The 22,450-nt window shown below is 40.0% G+C and overlaps 2 protein-coding genes across 3 annotated transcripts in view; both read right to left on the bottom strand.

Annotated features, from left to right (window-relative positions):
* LOC127027441 (cardiomyopathy-associated protein 5-like) overlaps positions 1-7,605 on the bottom strand; it is a 47,531-nt gene extending 39,926 nt beyond the window's left edge. Inside the window, exon 1 of the mRNA XM_050913171.1 lies at positions 7,445-7,605. Coding sequence (XP_050769128.1) covers positions 7,445-7,605 — 161 coding nt within the window. The remainder of the gene's footprint in view (positions 1-7,444) is intronic.
* A 4,073-nt stretch (positions 7,606-11,678) lies between these two features.
* TENT2 (terminal nucleotidyltransferase 2) overlaps positions 11,679-22,450 on the bottom strand; it is a 46,246-nt gene continuing 35,474 nt past the window's right edge. For both annotated transcript variants that reach the window (XM_050913175.1, XM_050913176.1), the window contains exons 13-15: positions 19,213-19,304; positions 14,710-14,789; positions 11,679-12,840 (exon numbers count right to left, since the gene is read on the bottom strand). In XM_050913175.1, coding sequence (XP_050769132.1) covers positions 12,766-12,840; positions 14,710-14,789; positions 19,213-19,304 — 247 coding nt within the window. In that variant the 3' untranslated portion in view covers positions 11,679-12,765. The remainder of the gene's footprint in view (positions 12,841-14,709; positions 14,790-19,212; positions 19,305-22,450) is intronic.

The following is a 22,450-nucleotide window of genomic DNA, read 5'->3' as shown; positions in this document are numbered from 1 at the left end:
CTTTTCAAAGTTGTAAAAATACTGCATGTGCATAAATTTTGAAACACAAACATAAGCAAAGTCATATTTCATCTGACAAATGTATTTTAGATAAATTTTTGTAAAGCTGCATGTTGCAAGGTTAGTTCAATGAAGGGGAGGTGTTTAAATGCTCTTGACAATGCAGGAAAAACAGTCTTTGATCTGACCTTGTTTTGCCAGTGTGAGATTGAGCTGATTCTGGGGCTATTCTCCAGTGCGTGGTTATCTCACAGTGTAATTTAAACCTTGCATTAAACACTTATAAGATACTGTCAGTGTTTTAATAGCATCCACACTTGCTTTGCGCAAGTGTAAATGATTATACAACGCTCAAGGGAGTAGAGAATCTATCCTCTAGTTTGTTACTGTCTTCTCATATTCATCCTTTAAGCACTGTACATATTTAACAAAGTAATTCAGAATACATTCAACAATAAAAATATACTGAGCCCTCCCCAAAAGAAATAACAATGTTTTATAAAGGTAACTTTAAACCTTATGATATGAAATCAGTACAGTATCACATGCTGCAATCAAATCTCTCTCAGTTAAAAAAAAAGGCTGGAGAAACATTTTCTGGGAAGCTCTAGAAAAAAACCCAGTCTTAGAAATAAGAGTGTAAAGAATAGCAAAAGCAATTAAAAGACATAATAATTTTTTTTTAACAGTATTTTTAGGGTTGCGATAGTTATTCCAAAAAAAGCCTAGAAAGGGTAATCAAAACACTCAAGCCCAATATTTCTTGGGTAGACAGTAGTTCATTTAGGGAAATCATATTAGTAGCTGATGGAAAGAAAGGCAGAGTGCTGGCAAAGGCAGAGGCTTCAGTAGAGAAGAAGTGGTGAAGCCTCTCCCACTCCCATGGAAAGATGCAAACCTACGGCCACACAACGTCCTACTTCCACTGAACAGAGGGAAAGGTCACTTTCCAGGTGACTAGGATAAAGCACTTCTTCAGCAAGAGTCAAGAAATCTGTCTCCTGACCATGAGATTGGAGAAGCAGAACCCGTCTGACCAACTGCCACAGGCTGCGACTCAGCACCACGCAGGTGCCAGGGACGCCTGCAGGCTGCAGAGGTGGGGGGACATCCCTGAGGAGAAGTTGGCATCGCTCCGGAGGGCGCTGAGGGCCTGGCAGAAGGCAGCAGTCTTTGAAGGAGGAGAAGAGGAAATCCTAAGGAGAGCCATAATCATTCCATCAAGCAAACTCTCTGAACCGTAAGATTTTTGTAAAGGGCACTCAGCAAAACTGCTCAGTACCTATCGGAAGCAAGAAGGGAATCCTGATACTAGCAGTGCTGGCCTTACCTTTCCATGAATTTGCTCTCCAGAGCACAGAACAAGAAGGGCTGCCCTGGGCTGGCACATGCTGCGGTTTATGCAGACTGATGCACAGACCATCTCATCTCTGATATCCTCGGTGCTAACTGAAGACTGAAGTCACCCTGTGGGACAACAGCCTGACCAGGCAGTGGTGGGACAACACGGTATCAAAGTCCAGTGATGAGCTTAAAGCCAGTTGTGGTGACTGGGCTGGCCTGGAGACCATGACTAGCAGGACAGCTTGGACTAAAGCCCGCAATTCAAAGCGAGTCTCACAGTGCAATACTAAATAATTGCATCTTAGCCAAAAAAAAACCAAACCCCAAACCAGCCCTCAAACAGATACAAAACCCAGGATGTACAGTTGATTATCTGCTTTGGTGTAGTACTCTCTAGCAAGGCTAGCTCCATAAGGTAAAATTTACAGGCTGGAGGAAGAGGCAAAGCAAATAAATCTATTCCTACTTTGTTGCTAGCTTTTCCTTTGCCAGTTTCACGGCTTGGCATTAGGTTGACTTGGGCATAGCAAAGTAAAATAAAATAAAATAAATCAATAGCAATTGTACTAAGGAAGCTTTCAGGTCTTACTTGAGTCCACAATAACAGATGACTAAACTTTTTTTAGATTTTTCAACTTCTAAATCACCCTCATATATTTTTAAACCTATTTTTCTGTACTACCTGGTATTATTAGATAAAACCCCATGCAGAACAGAGCAGCACTCCCACTTCAGCTGATATCAGTGAATAAGAATGGGCTGCCCTGGCCCTGCCTATGCAAAAAGCTTGAATTATTCGCATCATTGTCTCATTTCCAAGGTTGCGGTCACAGTCCGTATTCCTCTGCAGTGCAATTAGATGGTGCTTTTTATTTTTAAGACCAGAATGAAAGACACGTAAGTCAAGTATTTCCTTCCAATATACTTCCAAATGCTGCCCTAGTTTTGTATACAATTTGCATGCTGCACAGTAGTAGCTGGAAGACCCCTCTCTAGTCAGAGGAAGTGTCTGCCATTGCAAAAAGACGTTTGCAATGTTTCAGCTCCGTAAATGCAGATATGAGGCCACTGACATCCAGGGACAAAAGCCAGTGCTGCCTTTTTTCCATGTAGACATTTCACACCCTATCCTGTTGCCACATGTGCTGTCAGCTTTTTATTTCCCTGCTAGGACATTGACTCAAACCTTTTATAATTCTTGAAGACACTGACAACCGGTTTTGTGCTTCCTGTCGTAACAGCTCAAAACCAGATTTTTCTTATCGCCTCCTTCTGCTTCTCACAGCCCTCTGCTTCTCACTATGATTTCCGTGCTGTGTCCACTGGGATTTCAGGTTTCTAGTCCAGCCTGGCAGGCTGGGCGCACATTCCCTTATGTATCATACCAGGGAAGAGTTTTCACCTCCCCAGCTGCCGGAGCAGTCATGTTCAGACACGCTGAGTGAGGTCTGTCCATCTGTGCTACACCACCACCACTGCAGAGAAGCACAGCCAGCCCATCGGCTTTCTAAAATCCTCCAAAGCCTCTCTTCACCCTCTTCACATCAGACCTTGTCACTCCTGGTATCATGAAAATTTGTTGCTGTTTGCTGCATAACACCTCGCAAGCTGAAAACAACCCAGATAAAATGACTGAGATGTCAAGCTGTGGCAGCGGCCTGCACCGACAAGATCTCTCATTCCCTGAAGGCTCCTACTCCAGCCCTGCAGGCACAGTGCAGGGAATGTGGAAATTGGTATTGGCCAGCTTGCCTTCCTAGTTGAAGGAAATACTTTTTTTTTTTTTCTGTGTTTGTGTTTTTGTTCTTTACATTCCCGTAGTTTCTGCCTTTACCACGCTGCCCCTTTCCCCCACAGCAATCAGTATGCTCAGCGAGGTCTCTGCCTATTGCTCTGCATTTCCTAGGGCTATAGCTCGTCCATCTGCTTCTTCAGGGTAAGAGGATTAGGAGCTACAGAAAGTCACCACTTTAAACCCAGCCTTTCACTTGTTTCACAACAAGTTTCAAACCTTAGCACAAGGTTTCACTACTGCTAACTTCGTTCAGTGTTAATGATGTCCCTTCTGGCAACACAGTGGCTCATGCATTTGTCCAAATTCAAATGAATAATTATCTAAAAGCAGTAAGAGGGCTGCTCGCTCTGCTACAAAGCTGATTTTTATTAAGAGTAGCTGGGAGCCAGGAGCTGGGCCCGTCTTACACATTTTGCTCCATCCCCGATGCTTGCAAATGTCTGGGAAGGGACACAACCTGCTGTGGTGCTGGTCTCTTTTCCAGACATCAGGTCATGGCATGGCCTGGTGGCGTTGCGGGTCGCAGCTTCAGATGCTGCTTGAGAAACCACAGCATCTCCATGCCCCAGAGGTCTGCCTTGCTCCTGCACTCTGGATTCTCCACCATACAGGTTGTGGAGGGAGCACAGGTATCGAACAAACACTTCGGTCTGGGTGGGAGACTTCCTTTACACAGTGATTTAGTCACTTTGTTGAGACCTAATGGGGAACTTCTTGAAGTCTGAGTGTTATTTTAGATCCAAACTGCGATGTAGACCTTTATCAAGGACTCAGTTAATATTATCTAAAAGGCTGAAGAGAAACAAAGCATGGAGTGCCCGGTTGCAGCTGCTGGCAGGGGCTGGGATGCGTGGTGGGGGTCACCAGCTGCACCGCTCCCCGCTGCAACGCCCCCACCTCGATGTTTTGCCCCGTTCAGCTGCTCCCGGTGCCCTTTTGCTTGAGCCTCTGCCCCGCCGTGCTCGAAATGGCTCGTGTGGGGCAACGGAAAGCCTCCGCTTCCCGCTGCCCTCGCCCTCGCCACATGTATGCCTTGGAGCCAGTGGCAGACAAATGGCTCTGCCAGCCCCTTCCACCCTGGCCCAAGGCAGGTGCTCGCTCATCTAGGAAACTAAAATCACACACCTTCTCCCCACATCCTTCTCTGGTTTGAGGAGGGTATGGCAAACTTTTTCTTGGGAAGACAAATCCCCAGCACTCCCCTTCCCGCACCTTAACCCACCATCCCATTTACTCTCATTTCACTCCTTCGCTCTCCTGGATGCTGCAGCATGCTCCACGTGGCAAGCAGTCCCCTTCGCTGTGGTTCCCCTTTCATCCGTTTTACTAATCATTCTAAGCTAGACTTGGCTCTAAAGCTTCCACACCTCTGATCTTCTTGTGGAGGGACTGCTTCATTTAAAAAAAAAAAAAAATTAAAAAATAATTGCAGAACTCCAGGACTTTCTCCTGATTTACTGGTCTTAGGTCACCAGTAAATGAATAGATAAAATGAGCCCCATACCAATTCCAGGCAAACCAGCTACCGGGAAATACGTATAAATTGGCTGCAGAGCCATTTTTATGTAAGCCTTGCACACAGACACATCCAGAGACCCTCTCACTGCAAAAGGAAATCAGCTGGGAACGGTCCGAGAGACAGAACTGTGTCAGAGCAGCTCACCCATCACGTAGCTGTTAGAGACACAGATATTCCAGTGGGTATGTAAACCAGTTAACCAGTAAATTATTTTCCTATAGCTAGACTTAATTCTCACTGTTACTAACACAAAAGCTGCTGCAGAGGGACTGGTGTGGAAATGGAGTGGGTCGGTTAGGGCTCAGGGGTTGGTGTCCCGGAGGAACACCAGGGCTCTTCTGCTTCTTTCACACAGGCACTTGCTGACCTTGGGCCAGCCATCTTGCTGCATAACTCTCTTATAAAATAGGTATGAGGATATTTAGCATGCTTGGAAGGTAGAAATAGGAGCCAATGGGGAATTTCCTGCTGAGTGCAACGTTGCACGACCAGGTGCTGTTCAACTGCATGTAGAGGAGGAAGACAAAAGCAGCAGAGAGCTTGGGGTTGTTAAAAATAAAGCAATGATGGCAGGGTCCAGGACAAGCTGTCTTCAGCCAACTTTGCATATTGGTTACACCTCCTCTAAGCTACGTTTTCAAAGCACACACACACACAAAAATCTGTTCTGCAACAGGGGCTTGAAAACCTGTTTGTCAACAGATAAGTAGCTTACACCCTGAGTAAGCATGTCCCAGGGGCTCGGCCCGGCTGTTCTTGCTTAGCCAGCACCTCCCAGGAGCTTTGCCCAGGCACTCAGCACAGAAGGCAGCCTTAAGCTCAATAACCGTGCTGACATTTGCAACAACAAAATGTAAGCAATTAAAGAGTTTTATTTAACTTTACTAAGCTATTGCTGAGTGCTTGGTGCAGTTACCGTATCTGTGCCAAACCCAAAATTTTACATCTCCTTTAACCTAATTAAACTAATCAAATGGATTTAAATACACTCAGTTACCACTGACCACAGCTGTTAAAAACCTCTCCAGTAGAGTCTGACCTCTCTTATTAGTAAGATGGTTAAGGACAGAGATAAACTCTGCAATGCTTAATATAACTGAGAGCTAAAGGGAATGGTTGCTGTGATTTAATTAAACAGTGAGATTATTAAGCCTGAGGCTTGCGTTGCAGAGGCTGCCAGCCAGAAGCAAGACCCAGCTGCGGGGAGCTGCTAGCAGGCACCCATGGAGAAGCCGTCCTCCCAGCACAAGCATTAAATAACTGCGAGGCTACATAGATTTCCCTCCCTTTAAGGGAAAAGTTAGCCATTCCCACTTATGTTTTACAACTTGAGTTTTATTATTAGCCATTTAATTGCAGATTCCATTGAAAAATATCCAGTCAGTTGTGTTTTAGCTGCTTGCAGTGAATAGCTCCACTCCACCGACTTCAGCTGGTTTTCTCGTAGGGTTGCACCCATGTGCAAGTAATGTTTACCAGCACATAACCCCTCTCTCTGCCAGTACAGGGCTGGAGAGTCAACATCTCCCTCGAAAGAAAAAGCAATGTTACACACTGGGTGTGTCCCCCCCACTTCTTTGGAAAACTGGCTTTCTATTGCCTCTGCACAGAGGTTTTCCTACAGTCCTGAGCTACATTTCCCTGTTTGGTTTTCATTCCTGCAGCACCCAGAGTGCATTAGGCTGCACAGAGCTCCCCTGCCTCTCTTCTGCCATCTTTTTTCTCCTAGTGACCATCAGCAATGTCAGAAAGCGCTTTGAACTGTGATACACCCAGCGAGGTTTGTAAACGTGGGATGGCTCCACAGCACTGAGGTTTTAGGAACTGTATGACCCAAATTTCTTAAAAAGCTGATTTCTGGAAATACCTTAAACTGTCAACATTGATGTCTTTGGTTCTTCCTACAGTATTCACCCAAACCCGACAGGCTTTACTAAAGACAAGGAAGAAATCTTGCAACCTGATATGTGCTGGGGGACTCTCAGGCCTCACGGTCTCTTTTTGAAACCAAGAGAGCTGGCACGGCTGGAGGAGTCCATCCGCGTGGATCGGGTTGCAGATGCCTCTGCATCCTGCGCAGGACCACGGCCATGCGCTGGGCGCCGGGCCACTGTCTCACTCGTTATTTTCCTGACGGTAGGAGCGCGATATTAAGACAACAAACTGTTTCTGTGCAAAAGTTATTAATAAAAAAAAGAATTAAAACCCCGCAAAATTATAAAATATTCCTCATTCCATTCCAGAAATCAGCCACACAAATCGTGACCGGCAGTGGTGAGCACGTACAACAAGTTTTTCCTTTTTTGGGGAAGATGAGACTGAAGAGGGAGGGACAAGTGGAAAGGAAGAAAGGGATGTAAAAAGGAACAGATTTCAATGCACCATTATAATCTTTGGCCATTTTCTCCCTGACAAGCAAATCTGCAGAGCATTTAAGATCAATGTGTGACAAAGAGTCAGCCGGAGAGGGAGGAGCAGAGGGAGATGCCACTTGAGCTGGCACGCCAGAGGATCTTTAAATAGAAAAGCTTTCAGGGAACTCAGGGCAGGCGCTTACTGCACAAAACTTAATTACAGCCATACCCATCCAACCCCCCCCCCCCCCCCCCCCTTAACAGCCCCCTCACACTTTTTATCTGCAGGGAAGGGGGAAGGGAAGGGGGAAAGGAAGGGGGAAAGGCACTAAAACCAGCACCGGACCCCAGCCCTGGCATCCCCCTGGGCTGGTGCTTTGGGATGGAGCTGGCAGCTCCCCCTGAGGCTGCGAGTCCCTGGGGAGCCAGTACCTGTTAGTCAGCTCCTCCGCTTCCTCCGGGTCCACAGCCTCCTCCTCCTCCTCCTCCTCTTCTTCCTCCTCCTCCTCCTCTTCCTCCTCTTCTTCTTCATCCTCTACGAAGGACGAGGTCTCAGACACCCTGTCACACTCGGCACCATGGTACCCCTCCATGCCCTTTCCAGCTCAGGCCCTCGCCGGTGATTTTTACCCCCGACCCTGTCCTCCCCAGGGTTGCCTGAAGCAACTGTCATCCCCAGCAGCTCTCGCTTCTCCTGACTCAGGGCAGTCTTTAAATAGAAGTCAGCGAAGTTACAGCGCCGAGTCGCTGCTGGTCCTACCCTGGGTCCTAGCACCAACCGGGTGCCAGGACACGTGGCAAAACCCGACGGCCATCTGTCCGGCTGCTCGCCTCCTTCACCTGCCCGCCGCTGCCGACGAGGTGTTTTTACAGCAAAGCCGGGGCAGCCGGGCAGCGGCAGGGAGGAAGGGGCTGGGGCCCCAGCGGACCTTCCCAAGCCACTTCTAGCAAATTTGGGGTGGACAGCACAGATGAAGCGCAAGGAGAGTTTTCTTGTGGCCCCAAGAAAAGGTGCATTTAGTACATTCAAAAGCAAGTTCCACCCCTCAGCACACCCAGAGTGCCTCAAATTTGAGCTAGAGAGGTCAAATACAATTACTAGCGGATGAGCCTAGGACACACGCCTTTAATAATTAATACCATACTGTAAAAGGTATCAGACGCACTGTAGTTTTTAACACCACACAGGGAATATATTTGAACCCCCAAATTTGTTGATGTGTTACATCACAGGACATTTCAAGTTTCCTCTTTGAGTGGACTTGAACCAATTTTAATTTAAAGCAAAGACAAACTACATTATCATGTAGGGTTTAGGTTAAGCCACGTTTACCCTTTATTATTCTGCATTTCACACAAAATGCAGTGCTTTTCACAGAAAAAATGGAAATATTTCCAACCTGTACTAGCCAAACTAATGACTTTTTTAAAAATTATTTTTTAGAAGAGGGGGAGAAGCACCGAAACTGATTCTAAATAAAGAACTTCCAAGTTATTTCAGGTATGAAACATTGTATACCCAGTATAACTCTAATCTGATTTTTTTCTTTTTTTTTTTTTTTGTTCTACAAATAAATAGCTGGTTACAAATCAATTAGCGAACTCTTCCTTGTGTTATAACTACAGAAACACACAAGCAGGTATTTCTGAGCACAAGCTCTGTCTGCAATGCTAAATTAAAATTCTACTGATAGATTCACTTGAAGTAAAATATTTCCTAAAGACTACGTACAGATAAAACCTGTCTGCTCTCTTGACCTACTCACTGAGGTACACAATTTAGAAGGTCAGAACGTAATTTCTCAAAGAAGTGTACTTGAAACAGATACTAACTTAAACTCCACATTTTATCACAAGCACAGAGACAGTGTACGCAGCACAATGAAATTTAAGGTAGAGGACTTCACATTCTTTACATATGGAAGACAAGGGCATTATGATCTTCTAGAAATATACAAAGCATACATATATTGCACAAGTTTTGATTTGGTCTTCAGCACAGCAAGAGGAAAGTAAGTACCCTTTTACCAGAACCCCTTCAAATTATTTCCAGACCTAGTGCTCTCCCTTCTGTACTTCTCACAACTTAATTTGACCTGTAAGTTGACCAAAATAGGATATTCCTTCATGCTCTTCCTACAAGCATCATACTCTGTAAAATCAATGAAGGAAGATTTATATCAAAACACACAAGGATTAGAGAAAACAAGACAAACATAACAAAAACAAACACTACAAAATATACGTCAGATAACCTAGAGCAAGTAGAGTCCATTAAATCAAGAGTGACATTCTCCAATTGACTTAAATTTAACACCAAATATACTGTGACTTGAGTCCAGTGACCCATGTTCAAGTAAAGCATTGGTTCCAAATAAGCATTTGGGATGGTATTCACAAATGCTAACTTCAGGTTATCTACAAATCGTCTTACATCCTTTTACCATGGCTGCCCATTTCTCCCAAATAACCATGCCACCCTTCAATTTGAGTCTTAAAATTGGTTTATATTGAATTCTTTGTAAGGGATTCCTTAAAAATAACCTCTCATGCTGTCGGAACACCTTAAGGTACAGAGAGTACACTTACACAATCACATTTTAGGAGAAGTGAGAGCAAGAGAGCTAGAAGAGGAACTTTAAGTTTCACAGTATACAGCCCTACTCTTACTGAATGGGAAGCTCTTGCTAATGTTTGGTCCTCCTGTACACCTCTGAGCCTGTTAATTAAAAGCACTGCTAGAGGACTAAAGACAGTTCCTAAAATCCTAGATGAGACACTAGCAGTTTCTGATGCTATATAAGGTGAGAAATGACAGGCAAACCCAATGCCAAAATGAGTAGTCAAAACTAGTCCTAAAATAACAAACAGCTGAACTAAAGCATTTTTATTTCAAGGCAGTAAGAAGCCTCAGAGAAGGCAGCAACTTGCACATGCTGAAACCTTGATCAGCCATGAAAAACACCTTTTATCAAAGGTCTCCCAGAAAACTATTCCTGCTAGGGTGTACACCAAGGGATAGGTGTGTGAAGGTTTTTATTTTGAAGTTGAGGAGAACGGAAAACTTCACGCTAAGATTTATGACAGCCATTAGTGGATTTCTCGCTCTGGATACCTGCCCAGAGTAGATGAAAATCCAGGTCATTAAACCTCTGAACAACTTTAGACTACGCAGAACTGAATCCAAAGTTAGTTAAAGTTCAGCTCCTACTCACTCTCCCCAAACCATTTGTTTTGCAGTATTTTATCTGAAGTTTTCTGACAGAAGTTGCAGCCCACCATTTAACAAATATCATTATGTTCACTCACGGAAACTAGTCCTGCTCTTGTTTGCCCTGACAGGAGAATAATATAATGTGACATCTGGTGAAATTTGTTTTCCAGACCTCTCAGATTATTGTTTAATATGTGAGAGCACTGCCACTTTCTGTGCTCTTGCCAGATTACCCACTAGCTTCTTTCGCTGAGCTAAGCCAAGTTACACCACCTTGCACCTTGCTTAGCTAACACAGTAAATTACTGGGGAGTTTTCTGTTGTTAGAGAGGATGTCACAAACAGGCTTATCCCCAAACAACTGGGGAAAACTACCATCTAGGCTTTATATTTCTGATTAGAAATGTAGCTTATCAGAAGTACATAAACTTGAGAAAAAAAACACAAAAGGATTATCTTGAAAGACACAGGCCGTTGTGGTTACAGATCTTGGCTTGTATTAAAAAGATCACTGAGTTGGTGGGTCAATTTTTAACGGAGTTGCATGGAGGAACCATGATTTTTTAAACTATTTTAAAACAGTTAGGAAGAAGCAGTTTCAAACATAAAGCAGTAATTTAAGGTGTGAGATATGTTGACACATTCGGTGATGCAATGCAAACTCGTAAGAGATAGACATGCATAAAGTTTTGTGCCTCACATCCAGCTCACTTGAAATACATTTTTGCCAAGTTTGGCATGTCACTTCTTAGTTATCCTACATTGGGTAAGTTTTAAATTTTGTAGACAAAAAGATAGCCAGCACCTTTTTAAAGAAAGAGCAGCCCTCCCCTCTCCCCAAAATCCACCTAGGGCTTGTAGAGCATCTTTGAATCCAGACATCATCCTGTACTAAAAACTTGTGCTTCCATTTTACATAAAGCAGGTCAAAGTGAATGTTTCACTGAGACCAAGTCTACCATCTTATAAATAGGAAGGGCAGTGGGGGGGGAACATATGCATGGAGGGAGAACATTTTAGTGGATTGCTCGAGTCGGATTAAAACTGAAAGACTGTTTAAATTGCAGAACAAAGCTGTTTTAAGAAGCAAGCCAAAATCTTACATAGACTAGATCATGATGAAGTGTGTAGTAAGTAACCTCACAGCAGGCAAATAGTTTAGTTTCTAGAACTTCTAAATTGTAAAACTTGAAATAAATTAAAACTTAAAAGTTTGCACAAGACGAGATAATGCTTGTTATTTTACACAGTTATAAGGGTTTTCACAATCTCATTAGAGATGGCAATAGATGAAACTTTTACCTGTACACAAATGCAGCGCAGAATAGCCATACAGAACTTTATGATTTGCAACAGGGGCCTTACATTTACAGGACATTTCCCTTTCTGCTTAATTATAGGAAATATTTTAAATATGCAGTACAAAATAACATAAACTGGAAAAATAAGCTGTATCTTCCATATGTAAACTTTATTCCACTGGACACCATACAAAATACTGAACTTAAATGAAAATATGAATTCGACATCAATGGTAAGTACAGTTTTAACAATGAATTGGTCTTCAATAACAAATATATGAGAGGCACAAATTGTGCTACAGGAGGTCTAAAAGAGGGTTCACAACTTTTTTTGGAAAAGCTGAAATTTTCAAGATTACTTATTTAAATTCAATTTACAGTAGCTGACCAATTTACAAATATTTACACAAAATCAAAACAGAAGCCCAGCTTATTGTAGCAGTGGTAGGGTTGTGTGGTGTTTTGTTTTTGGTTTGTTTGGGTGGTTGTGTTTTGTTTTGTTTTTTTAAAGTAGACATCAAATATGTAAAAGGAAGCACTAAAAAGTATCTTGCCTACTCTGTGTGAATATGAAGCATTTATGTATGTTGATTTATCCTTTTTTATTTCAACTTCTTTGTAGTAGAACTGTTGCTTGAAAATTCCAGTTCAGATTACAGTTTTTGATATCCAGAACACTACTAACCATAATCTAGCTTAATTTTCATAAATTGTTGCTTGTTGTTCCATGTTCCAAAGGGAAATAAAACTGGAAAGTGCCAAGTTGAGCAAAAGTGCTTACTGCAATTGAGCAGATGTAAAGCATGGGCTGTCTCTTCATCAAGAATTGGGTACTGTGCACAATGCCTTAAGGATATAGTCAGACGTGCACATTGTTTAGCTCTGAATGTCCTCATTTCATGGTTAAATGTGTCTGAATTAATGATTACACAAATTATGGAAACAACAAGTCAGTATATTCCCATACTTTCCTTAAAATGTATTTATTCTTGTGGTTTGCTGTTTGAGTTTCTTCTAGAAGTCAACAATGCAAGCATTTTCAGAAAACGTATCTTTGAATGAACAGCTGTATTAACAAATATCGATAACAAAATATGCAATCTTTCTTATAAACATTTCCTTAACAAAAGTTTACAGAGAAAAACATGTCATAAAAAACCATGGGGTAACTACCTCTTGATTTTGATACTGTTCTTTATTTCAGCAGGATCCAATAAGAAGAAAGTGAAAGAAGTTGGTTATCTTTTCTGTATGGTTGTTCTTAAAGCTAATACACAGTTCAGGTCTTTCTTGTCTCGTAATACCTGCCAAGACTGGGGAAAAAAGTACAAGGTTTTAAAAGGCTAAATAATCTTTGCCATTAATACTTAAATACCACTGTAAGCAGCAAGCCTCACAGATCCACAAAAAAAAGGTTGATTTTTTCCCCTTCTTGAAAAGAGAAAGGTTTTGGTTTTGGGGTTTTTTTTAAGAGAAGAAAAAATCCAAAAGGTACACAAAATGCAACGAACTATTGAGGAAGGTACAGCCTTTCAAGAAGAGAGTGTATTTGTGGAGACTGAGATGTTAACATTATTTAAGCACTACATTGATATTCTGACTGCAAAATAATTGTCTCAAATTCACACGTCAAAGTTCCTGATACACGATGTTATACTCTGACATTTCCAGAACTTAACTGTGTCTTTAAAATAGGTTATTTCAATTTTCTGCTGTATTCTACTGAGAATTCCAGGACACATCCGTCACATCTGTTAGGCCATGAACCTGCAAATACTGCATTGACCCTCCTGTCTTTACGCAGAATTCATTTAAACCACAATGTGTAATGAAAACCACAGGAAGAATAATCTCTCAAGGGCAATGAGACAAACAGATTCCTTAGGCTTCTTAAAAAAAGTGCAAGACTTAAAAAAAGTACTTGCCGTTTTAAGCAACTGTCATTCCTTATGGTTCCTAGTAAAGAGGAAATTTTTTCAGGGCTATAACACTCTAGTATATAGCTTCCAGACAGCTAGGATCAAATAACTGCTTTTACATTTTTCAGAAAACCACACAGGTTTGAAACCAATTTTTAAATTGAAAACTCTGAAAAGAGAAGTTCACTCTGATTTCACAGAACAGTGAGAGAGCCCAAACTACTTTGTAAACCACTACTTTAGCAGATTCTCAAAATCAAGTATTTTATGTAAAAGCATGTGAACAGTTCAGTATTTTGTATGCTAACATGGTTAAATAGAAGGAAACTGACATTTCTGAACAGAATTACAAAGCAAAAAACATCCTTTTCTGACTAAGGCAACACCTTATAGCATTTGTTCTATTACAAGTATCTGGCATTGATTTGCTTTTTGCTGCAGAAGCCCTCAAGATATTTAAGGACTTGATTAACTGGAGTAAACAGGAGCCTCCAATGACAGCGTAACAGGGGAGTCTAACTGGTTAAAGCTGGAAGCCAGTTCTGCACACTAATCCCTAGTCATCACTACATTACGAATAGTCAGAGATCTCAGAAAACTAGAATTTGCGCTGCAATTCCAAATGCAATGCCTATGATAGGAGACAAGCATAAAAGAGAGTTGGTAGCAAGGATTTTTAGAAAAAGGATGTTTAACCAAGGCCTAAATCTTTGCTTGCTTCAAAGAGTCCTTGCCTCCTCCACTGACTGGAACAGTGAAAGCTCCAGTTTGAACTACCCATGTTCTAAAATTATGAGTGTGGTCTCCCTAAAGAAGAGTACCAATTTAATTCATTTGTCAAAAACCAGCAGAAAACCATTGGTGGCAATATTTCTAAAAAAGGGATAGTAAGAAGTATAAAACATTGTTTATTACCAGTCAAATTCATGTAGGAAGAAATAATGAATGAAGATAAAGTTGTAATTCTAAAGCTATTAACCATCACTAGAATTTTAAACACTCAAGAAAAATCTAAGACAAAGGGTTTACTATTTCAAGTACCCATTTCAACTTAAGCCTGATGCTTAATGGCAGTCATTAATAAATACTCTTACTAAATAATTTTCCACAAAATTTTTAAAAATACATTTGTATTATATAGTACAAAGCATAAAAATATTCATAACACAAACATCAGAAACAGGCAGATTCAATGACTAGCATTTGCATAACTATCTTGAAAACCAAAATGACCAGAAAAATTAAATGAGATGTACTTTTTACCTTCAAAAATTCATCTTTGATAATATCAAACTTCTGTTTTTCATGTACAGCTCTAGCAGTGTTTGTCCCATCAAAGGGCTCTGCAAGATCAAACACAAACATTAAAGAAATCTAGAGCTAGGCTGTCTTCACTGAACAACCAATCAGACAAAACCCAGAAGGGTCAACATACCATTGCTTCCCAAGAGTGTTTTGAGTGGCTGATTCTACTTTGCTTCTCAATCTTTATTTCTACATAACGTTCATCCAAAAAAAGCCCCAAACCCTGAATGCTCTAATGGTATGTAATCCATAATAAAGTCAGGTTATTGTATCTGTTGAAGCACACTATGATTGTGCTGAATTTATGCATCAGTAATTATTTGTTACTGCTTAATAGTCCGTGATGACACATCAGAATATGATTTTGCATATTAAGATGTTTTGAAGCTTACTACACATGAACATCTTGGAACTGTTCACTTTAGATTCATCTCATTCAACAGCTTCTCAGTGAAATACAAGGAGTACACTAAAATATGTACTATAACTTTTTATGTAAGATGTATCACCTGCTGTAAAAATATATTTTATCAGTTCATACCTATTCTACAGTATCTATTCATAAGTTAACAATTTGGGGCTTCCACCTTCTAACAGACTACAAATTTATGTGATGTTTTCCCCTTTTTTTTGCTAATATAATTAATACTTTGGATTTTTTTTTTTTAATTGAAGGATTAAAAAAGTACTCCTTGCTACTGATAGGGTTGCCAACATTAAAGCAACAGATACTAAAAAATTATGATGCAGAGACTATGTATTACAATGCGCTACAAAACAGATTTTACAATCTTTTTTGCCTTACTAGAGAACTACTTAAGTAAACAGGGTATATTTCACACTGGCAGAATGTATGAAAGTCCTTAAGGGCCACAGTACAACAGAAGTATTTGCTACAGCAGGTAGCTTTTTTGTTTAGTTGGGTTATGAATTGCTTTTATTCAGATAGGGACATATAGCAAAACAAAACATTAAACAGACATCAGAAGGGCTTATGCCATTTTGGAGACTGGGACTTCAAATTTGGAACACGCTCCATGGCATTGGGTTTTTATTTCTGCAAGCTATTTAAATTCACAAATAAATTGTTTCATGCAATAAATGTTGCATTTGGCAGGTTTCTAAAAGGTTTCTCTTCAAACTACCTATAAAGTTTTCAGTGGATGTTTACAGGCAGATTTATTTTACTTTAGAGCGCATCATACATTTAGACTGGAACAAAAAACAGTCAATCAAATAAAAAAGGCACATAGTCCTCTAAAGTCAGTCACATAATTTGACACAGTGACCTACTGCCACTAAGAATTCTATGTCCCTTACCATGTGAAGCAGTACAGCATTTCTTTTGTGTGTCTTAAACATGATGTTAACCGTTTCTTTAATGCTAGGACCTTTACGTACTTTATGTTGAATCAAGAGATACATATTTTTAAAGCAACAAGAGCAAAGCTGTACAATCTTCTGAAACTGTCAGCGGGAAAAAAGGTACTCTAGTCACAAAAGCTGACTCACATCTTCCCTTTATTCTTCCTGCATATTTACTGACTGTCAAAAGACAAACTCATTCCCTGGAGCGCAGCAAGAATAATTTTGCAATCAGCTACTATTTACACCACTACATTTTCAACCCATCAAGACAGTGAGAGTCCATCATAAGTTATTTTGTTCACACAGAGAAATGAGAATATTAAAAGAAAAAAAGGAATACAACTTCAACACGGATGCTTGAGGGAAAGGCTAAAGGGGATCATCTTTCCAAATGAAAATACAAGAAATCCTAGAACTTCAGAACTGCTGCAAACCAAGCCCTGAGGAATTATTTTTAGAATTATTTTTAACGTGTGGATCTAACAGATTTTTTAAAAGTACAAGCATGAATCAGGTGCAGCTTAGACAGCTTCTGATCCAGTTTCCCTAAATGAATATCAATTTAATTGTCTCACAAAATTGCCATGTTTCTAGCTTTTCCAAACAGTGTCTTTTTCAACAGGACAGTGTATGAAATTATTTGATATAGACAAGATTTAAACTGAAACCAGAATAGTCACTAGCAATTTAGAGCTTCTGACAAGGAATGTTCACAAACATTAGCTAAAAGCAGTGTTCTCTGTATTCCCATAATGGTAATAGCCTGCCAGATTTTAAACTATCTGAAAAGAGCATCTCTACTATATTTGTTTCTCCAACAGCAGAAATACAAGTGAGAATCAGTCTTAAGGCCAATAAAAATTAAAACAGAACACAATTTTTTCTTTGAGCGAGCCCAAATACAGTGCTATGTGCAGAATTATGACAACTTGCAGGCATAGACTTGTGTAATCTATCAACAAATATATTTAAAATATTAAAAAATATATGCAATAATAGCAATTACTGAAATTTTAGTCCACTAACTGGAAAATCTGACAAAGACTTGGAAACCAGAAGGTGTTGACATGTTTAGCTAGCTTTTAAAAGCTTCTTCTCAAAGTACACAGAAGTTTATCTACATACTTTGTTAAACTAGTTCAGCTTAACAGCTGTTATAAACATGAAACCTACTTTGAGTTGAAATAGGAAATTTAATTTTTCCCTTCCAATTTAGAAGTAAAAACTTGGTATATGAGGCTAAAACCCACTCTTAATAAAGTCTTGAAGCACACTGTAACAGGAAGGAATAAGATGTGCCACCTATAGATAATTTTGCTTTTTTAATAGTTCAAATGCAAAATGCACTCTTAAGGAAAAGTTGTATGTAATCGAGCCCATTTAATACAAATTCTAAAGTGCCTATTTTGTATGCTGATATTCTATTTTCCAACCTGACAGAAAGAAAAGCTAATTATTCAACCACTTTGTAATGTCAAAAAAATTGAGAGCTTGAAACACATAGCCCCGCCACAACACAGCGGATCAGCATCATGTGACAGCAGCAGACACAGCTGCCCAGCATTCCCACCTCCCACATTCAGACCAGAGCCTTGGCAATGTCTGCACTATGCTATCCCGAATTCCCACATTTCTCAACTTTCAGACTAGAGTCAAGCGTGCAGTTGTCTTTCAGTGGATTTTTTTCCCTATGACTGGTAGTTGATTTTTTCCCCCAAAGGTCAAATAAAGAACAGGAATCCCATCATGTGGCTTCATGCTGCCATCCATATGATTACGGCCAAGTTGGTGAGCTCTGGGCCACAGAATAACTAACTTCACCAGTATGTAATTATTCTCTGCACAGAGCAGCACAAATGCAGAAAGTTACGTGCATGCATGCATGGGTGGACTCCCACCCCCAGCAATCTTGAGGAATGTGTGTCCAGCCACAGGACTTCTGCCTTATCCCCCCCTCCCCCAGCAAAATTCTCCCAGTCTCTGACAACTCTTTCCATGCCATTTGGCTCCTGTCCAAGTTTTTTTCCTCTTTTATCCTAAAACTTCAACCCTTGATATCCTGATACTACTAGCCTCCATTTATTTACAGCTAGGGCCCAGGCCACCTCTCCCATTTCAAACCTTCCCTCTTCACCCCAGTGTCCTAAACCACCTACTTCTAATTCTGCTCCCATTCCACCCTGGTTCCTTATCCATGGTCCCTTGTCCAACCAGTTCCCCTTCACCTACTGCATTCTGATTCTCACTCCCCTTTTTCATCTCTTTGTGTTAACTGTTTCCAGTTACACGGCACCTCTCAGTCCCTTCCCTGCTTCTCTTTTCATTCTCCTACCATCTCAATCCTTCTCTTGGTCTATTATCTTCTCTTTCCCTGGTCCAAGCTTCATATCCTACGCATGCTAACTGTTCATCTTCTCCATGTAGATTCCCCATGGCAGTTGAAGGCATCACATGAAGCAGGTTCCCTGTATAGGGCTACTGCCCAGCTCAGCCCGCACTAAGAAGGCTCAGACCTGCAACTCCAAAAGGTAGCCTGGATTTATGCTCCAGTTCTGGAGGGCATCATACAGTCTCTGCAGAAACTGTACATTCACAAGCCAGACAAAAGTAGTAGCCACAAGGGGATCAACATACACATAATCTAGTCACTGCTAGGACTTGGGATGCCACAGGATTTCTAGAACAAAGAATATTCTTAGAGAGTAATCTAGAATATGTGCCTTCTGGGTTTTTTCAGAAGCTCAATCTTGGCAAAACTGACAAGTATTTTTGCAGAGCAGGAAAACACACACTACTGTCATAAAGGCTATTCCTTGTCAAAGTCCTAATCCCTGTTCCAACAGTAACAGGGCAATGAGTGTTCTTGAAGAAAAGGTCAGGAGAACTATTTTTAAACACTATAGAACTTAAAGCTTCCTTCTCAAATGTTTTTGATGGGACTGTTTCCAAAACTATTTATGTTGGTTAAACTTGATTTTCTACATAAATATATTACACATATGCATTATTAAAACACAACCAAGGCAAGTCTAATTGACAGATTTACGTATTTAGTGTCTTAACAGTTAAAAATAATGCAGCTTTACATTTTACCTTCTACACAAATAAATTTGTTTCTCCATTCAATACCATCAGGTCTTGGCATAGCTTTGGCCTCACGAACTGAAATCATTTGATGGCTCCAACTAGGGAAAAGGAAAACAATTTGCAGAACTTTTAACTCTTGGTTCTAAATTAATAGTATCAGTTTACATTAAAAAATTGTCAAATTGCTATGTCATAAGCCTGGATAACACAGTACTTGATAATAATGAGTAATTTAGTGTAACAGTATAATCTTCATAATTCACTACATAAGAGTAACGAATGATGGGTAGGAAACAAGAAAAATTTTCCACAAACAGAAGTTTATTTACGAAAACATCTGCAAAACAGAACATCACAGGTATCTATGAGTAACATAGATTCATGACAGAATAATTTTTTCAAAAAATAATGTCAACTTGAATATGGACACCTATATTTATTTCTAAGTTCAAAAGAAATTATAGCCTCAAACGTATCTTTCAGAATTTTCTGTGGGGAGAAAAGGAACATAAGGAGTTTAAGTGCAGATGAAGTCACATACTGCATTCCATTAAAAAAATATTCACCAGTATAAAGATATATAAAGATAGCTTGCTTACAGACCAGCATTTCTGGTGCAAGGAACCTATTATTAGAAAGCACTAACACTTTGTGTATATATATGCTGAATTTTAGATCTCCTACAAGTGCAACAACAGAGCAACAACTCAAATACATGTTTGAAGATATTATATCGCTTTCTGCACACAATTTCACAATAACAAAACCATAGGAAATGATCACACTGAAACAGGAACAGCAGGCAGTTTACAGGGCAATCTTTACGATGTGCCAAGCATCTTTATGATCTTTATCATGCTTGGCACAACAATATGCCAAACACAATGGAAGCCAAAGGAACCACTTGCAGTTTTATGTTCTTATCCACCCAGCCAGTTTTCAGCTGCTCTTAACTAAACCAGGGAACTACCATATCAGCGAAACGCCTGGATCACCAACAACGTGTCACCGTACACCCCGACTAAATGGGACTTAGAAACAGCTGGGTAGCATGCTGCTAGCTGTACTGGTGTTACGTACACCTGATGTGATCTCCTGACTGAATCCATCTTTTGACATAATGCAAAGAGAGAGGAGCTTGGCTGGGTGCATCAACCACCTGCAGTAAATCTGTAAATATCAACTGTAAAATCAAAATACAGTCTATAATTCATCAGTTAAATTTGGAAGAACTCTGTCCTTCCTAGGCCACAGATCAGCTGTCATAACTCCATCATGAAGTCAGTGGTGATAAGACAGTTTACTCCTGCTAAAAATCCGTGCCTGTAATTCTACAAATTATCTTGGATACAACTTATGATTAAAACCACTTACGAAAGTCAGCTGTTTGAATAACTGTACTTCATAGAACATGCACATTATTCTTTTATTTAAGAATATGAATAGGGCCTATTTCAAAAAGGTGCAGGACACAGCATATGAAGCATAGTTTAGGATACCTCAGATTACTTATTCACCCACTGCTGTGCATATTTAGATTTCTCTTGATATATTCTTTAGAAAATTAGTACAGGTGATGATCATTTCTAGCATTCAATGCAAACTAAAGCTTTCATTCTAATCCATCACTCTCCCTCTCCTTAATTCCCATTGTAGACTACTTTTGCAAGAATTAAATATTGTGAAGCACCAAATACTCTCCTATCATGTCTTTTTAATAAATTACCATCAACACAAGCTTAACAAGAAATTCAGATGAATTGCTCAAAAAAACCAAACACAAAGAGAGGCAAAAGAGAAAAAGTATGTGACTAGAGCATCAAAGAAGCTTAAACTGCAGCTCCAGAACATTAGTCATGAGCAGAAGCTCACAGTTCAACTCTTCTGCTTTTTCTAAAAGCTTATTTAAAAATCAGAGAGATCCAGGCCGGGGGGGGTGGGGGTGGGGGGGGGTGGGAAGTCACACAACAAAGTATCTGATCTGTGGTTAAACCAGGCAGTATTGTTTCACTTCAAACATTTAATTCTTCTCTTGACTTCTTTTTCTCTAGGTTATACTTGGCTTGATTCCTCAGGAAAAAAAAAAAAAAAAAAAAAAAAGCAGCAGCATTTATAATACACTGGTTTAGCAAAAAGCAACGAAAAAGTGACATTTCTAGCTATTTAAACAGCTTTTTATTTAAAGTTGAAAAAAACTACTTTATCTAATAGTCTCTAATAGTCTCATTAAACCTTCACTAACCCTGCCTTGGTACCAAAATCAGCCTGAATTAGAAATGAATCACTAATAGCAAATTATTTTGTGTATCAAATTTTAACCACTTTGGCTTGCACACAGTAACTTCCGTTATTGCCAACACAAAGCAAATATTCTCCGCATACATGCTTTCAATCCATAAATTAACAATAACCATTTAAAAAGCTATTTCAATTATCAGTTATTTCTGGTGTCACTGCCCACATTAGGTATGTGCTCCTCATGGAGAAGGCAAGAATTTGAAAGAAAAAGACCAAGCATTTCCAGGTGTAAGTCTGTAAGAATACACTACAAATACATTAAAAAGTTTATCTTTTCCAGAGCGTTCCTGTAAGCCAAAGCCACTTGCATAAACACACTAAGATGCGTACAAATTGCAAGCATATTTAATTCAACATACTATTAAAAACTGATCCCTTTATTACCTGACCAATTCTACCTTGAAGAGAGCCGTGAGCAACTGTATTTTTGTCACAATAATGTAACCAATCTTTTATCATGTCCACCAAATAAAACTTAATCAGTGAATGAACTCAAACAACTGCCACGTAACCTGAAACAATAAATTTAAGAGAAGTACAGTCCCAAAGGACAATCTCTAGGTTCCCTAGCAGTAACTTCAGGGGAGCAAGGCCTTGCTTCAAGGTCTCACTTTGTAAAGAGACAGCCAAGTGAAAACCTGCTGCCTTCACTCACAGCTGCAGAAATGAAATCAGACACTCTCTTCAGAGGGCCTGGTAAACATGGACCAGTTTCCAAATACTTTCTTTTAAGAACACCTCCATACATTTTTTACTTGGTCACGTTCACTGCGTGATCAGCGGACCTTTGATAGTTTGAAATACTTAAAGTTAAAATGGCGTTATAAGCATAGTTTTAGCCAGCTGTATCATGAGAAACATTATGCAGACTTGAACTCTTATGTCAAGCTAATTATATAACCATGTCGGCAAATGAAGCTTTGCCATATGTAGTGTGTAAGTCCAA

This window comes from Gymnogyps californianus, chromosome Z, assembly GCF_018139145.2.
Source record: "Gymnogyps californianus isolate 813 chromosome Z, ASM1813914v2, whole genome shotgun sequence".
NCBI classification, from domain to species: domain Eukaryota; kingdom Metazoa; phylum Chordata; class Aves; order Accipitriformes; family Cathartidae; genus Gymnogyps; species Gymnogyps californianus.
Note: the sequence above shows the minus strand (reverse complement) of the source record. Positions and strands in the feature narration are given on the sequence as shown.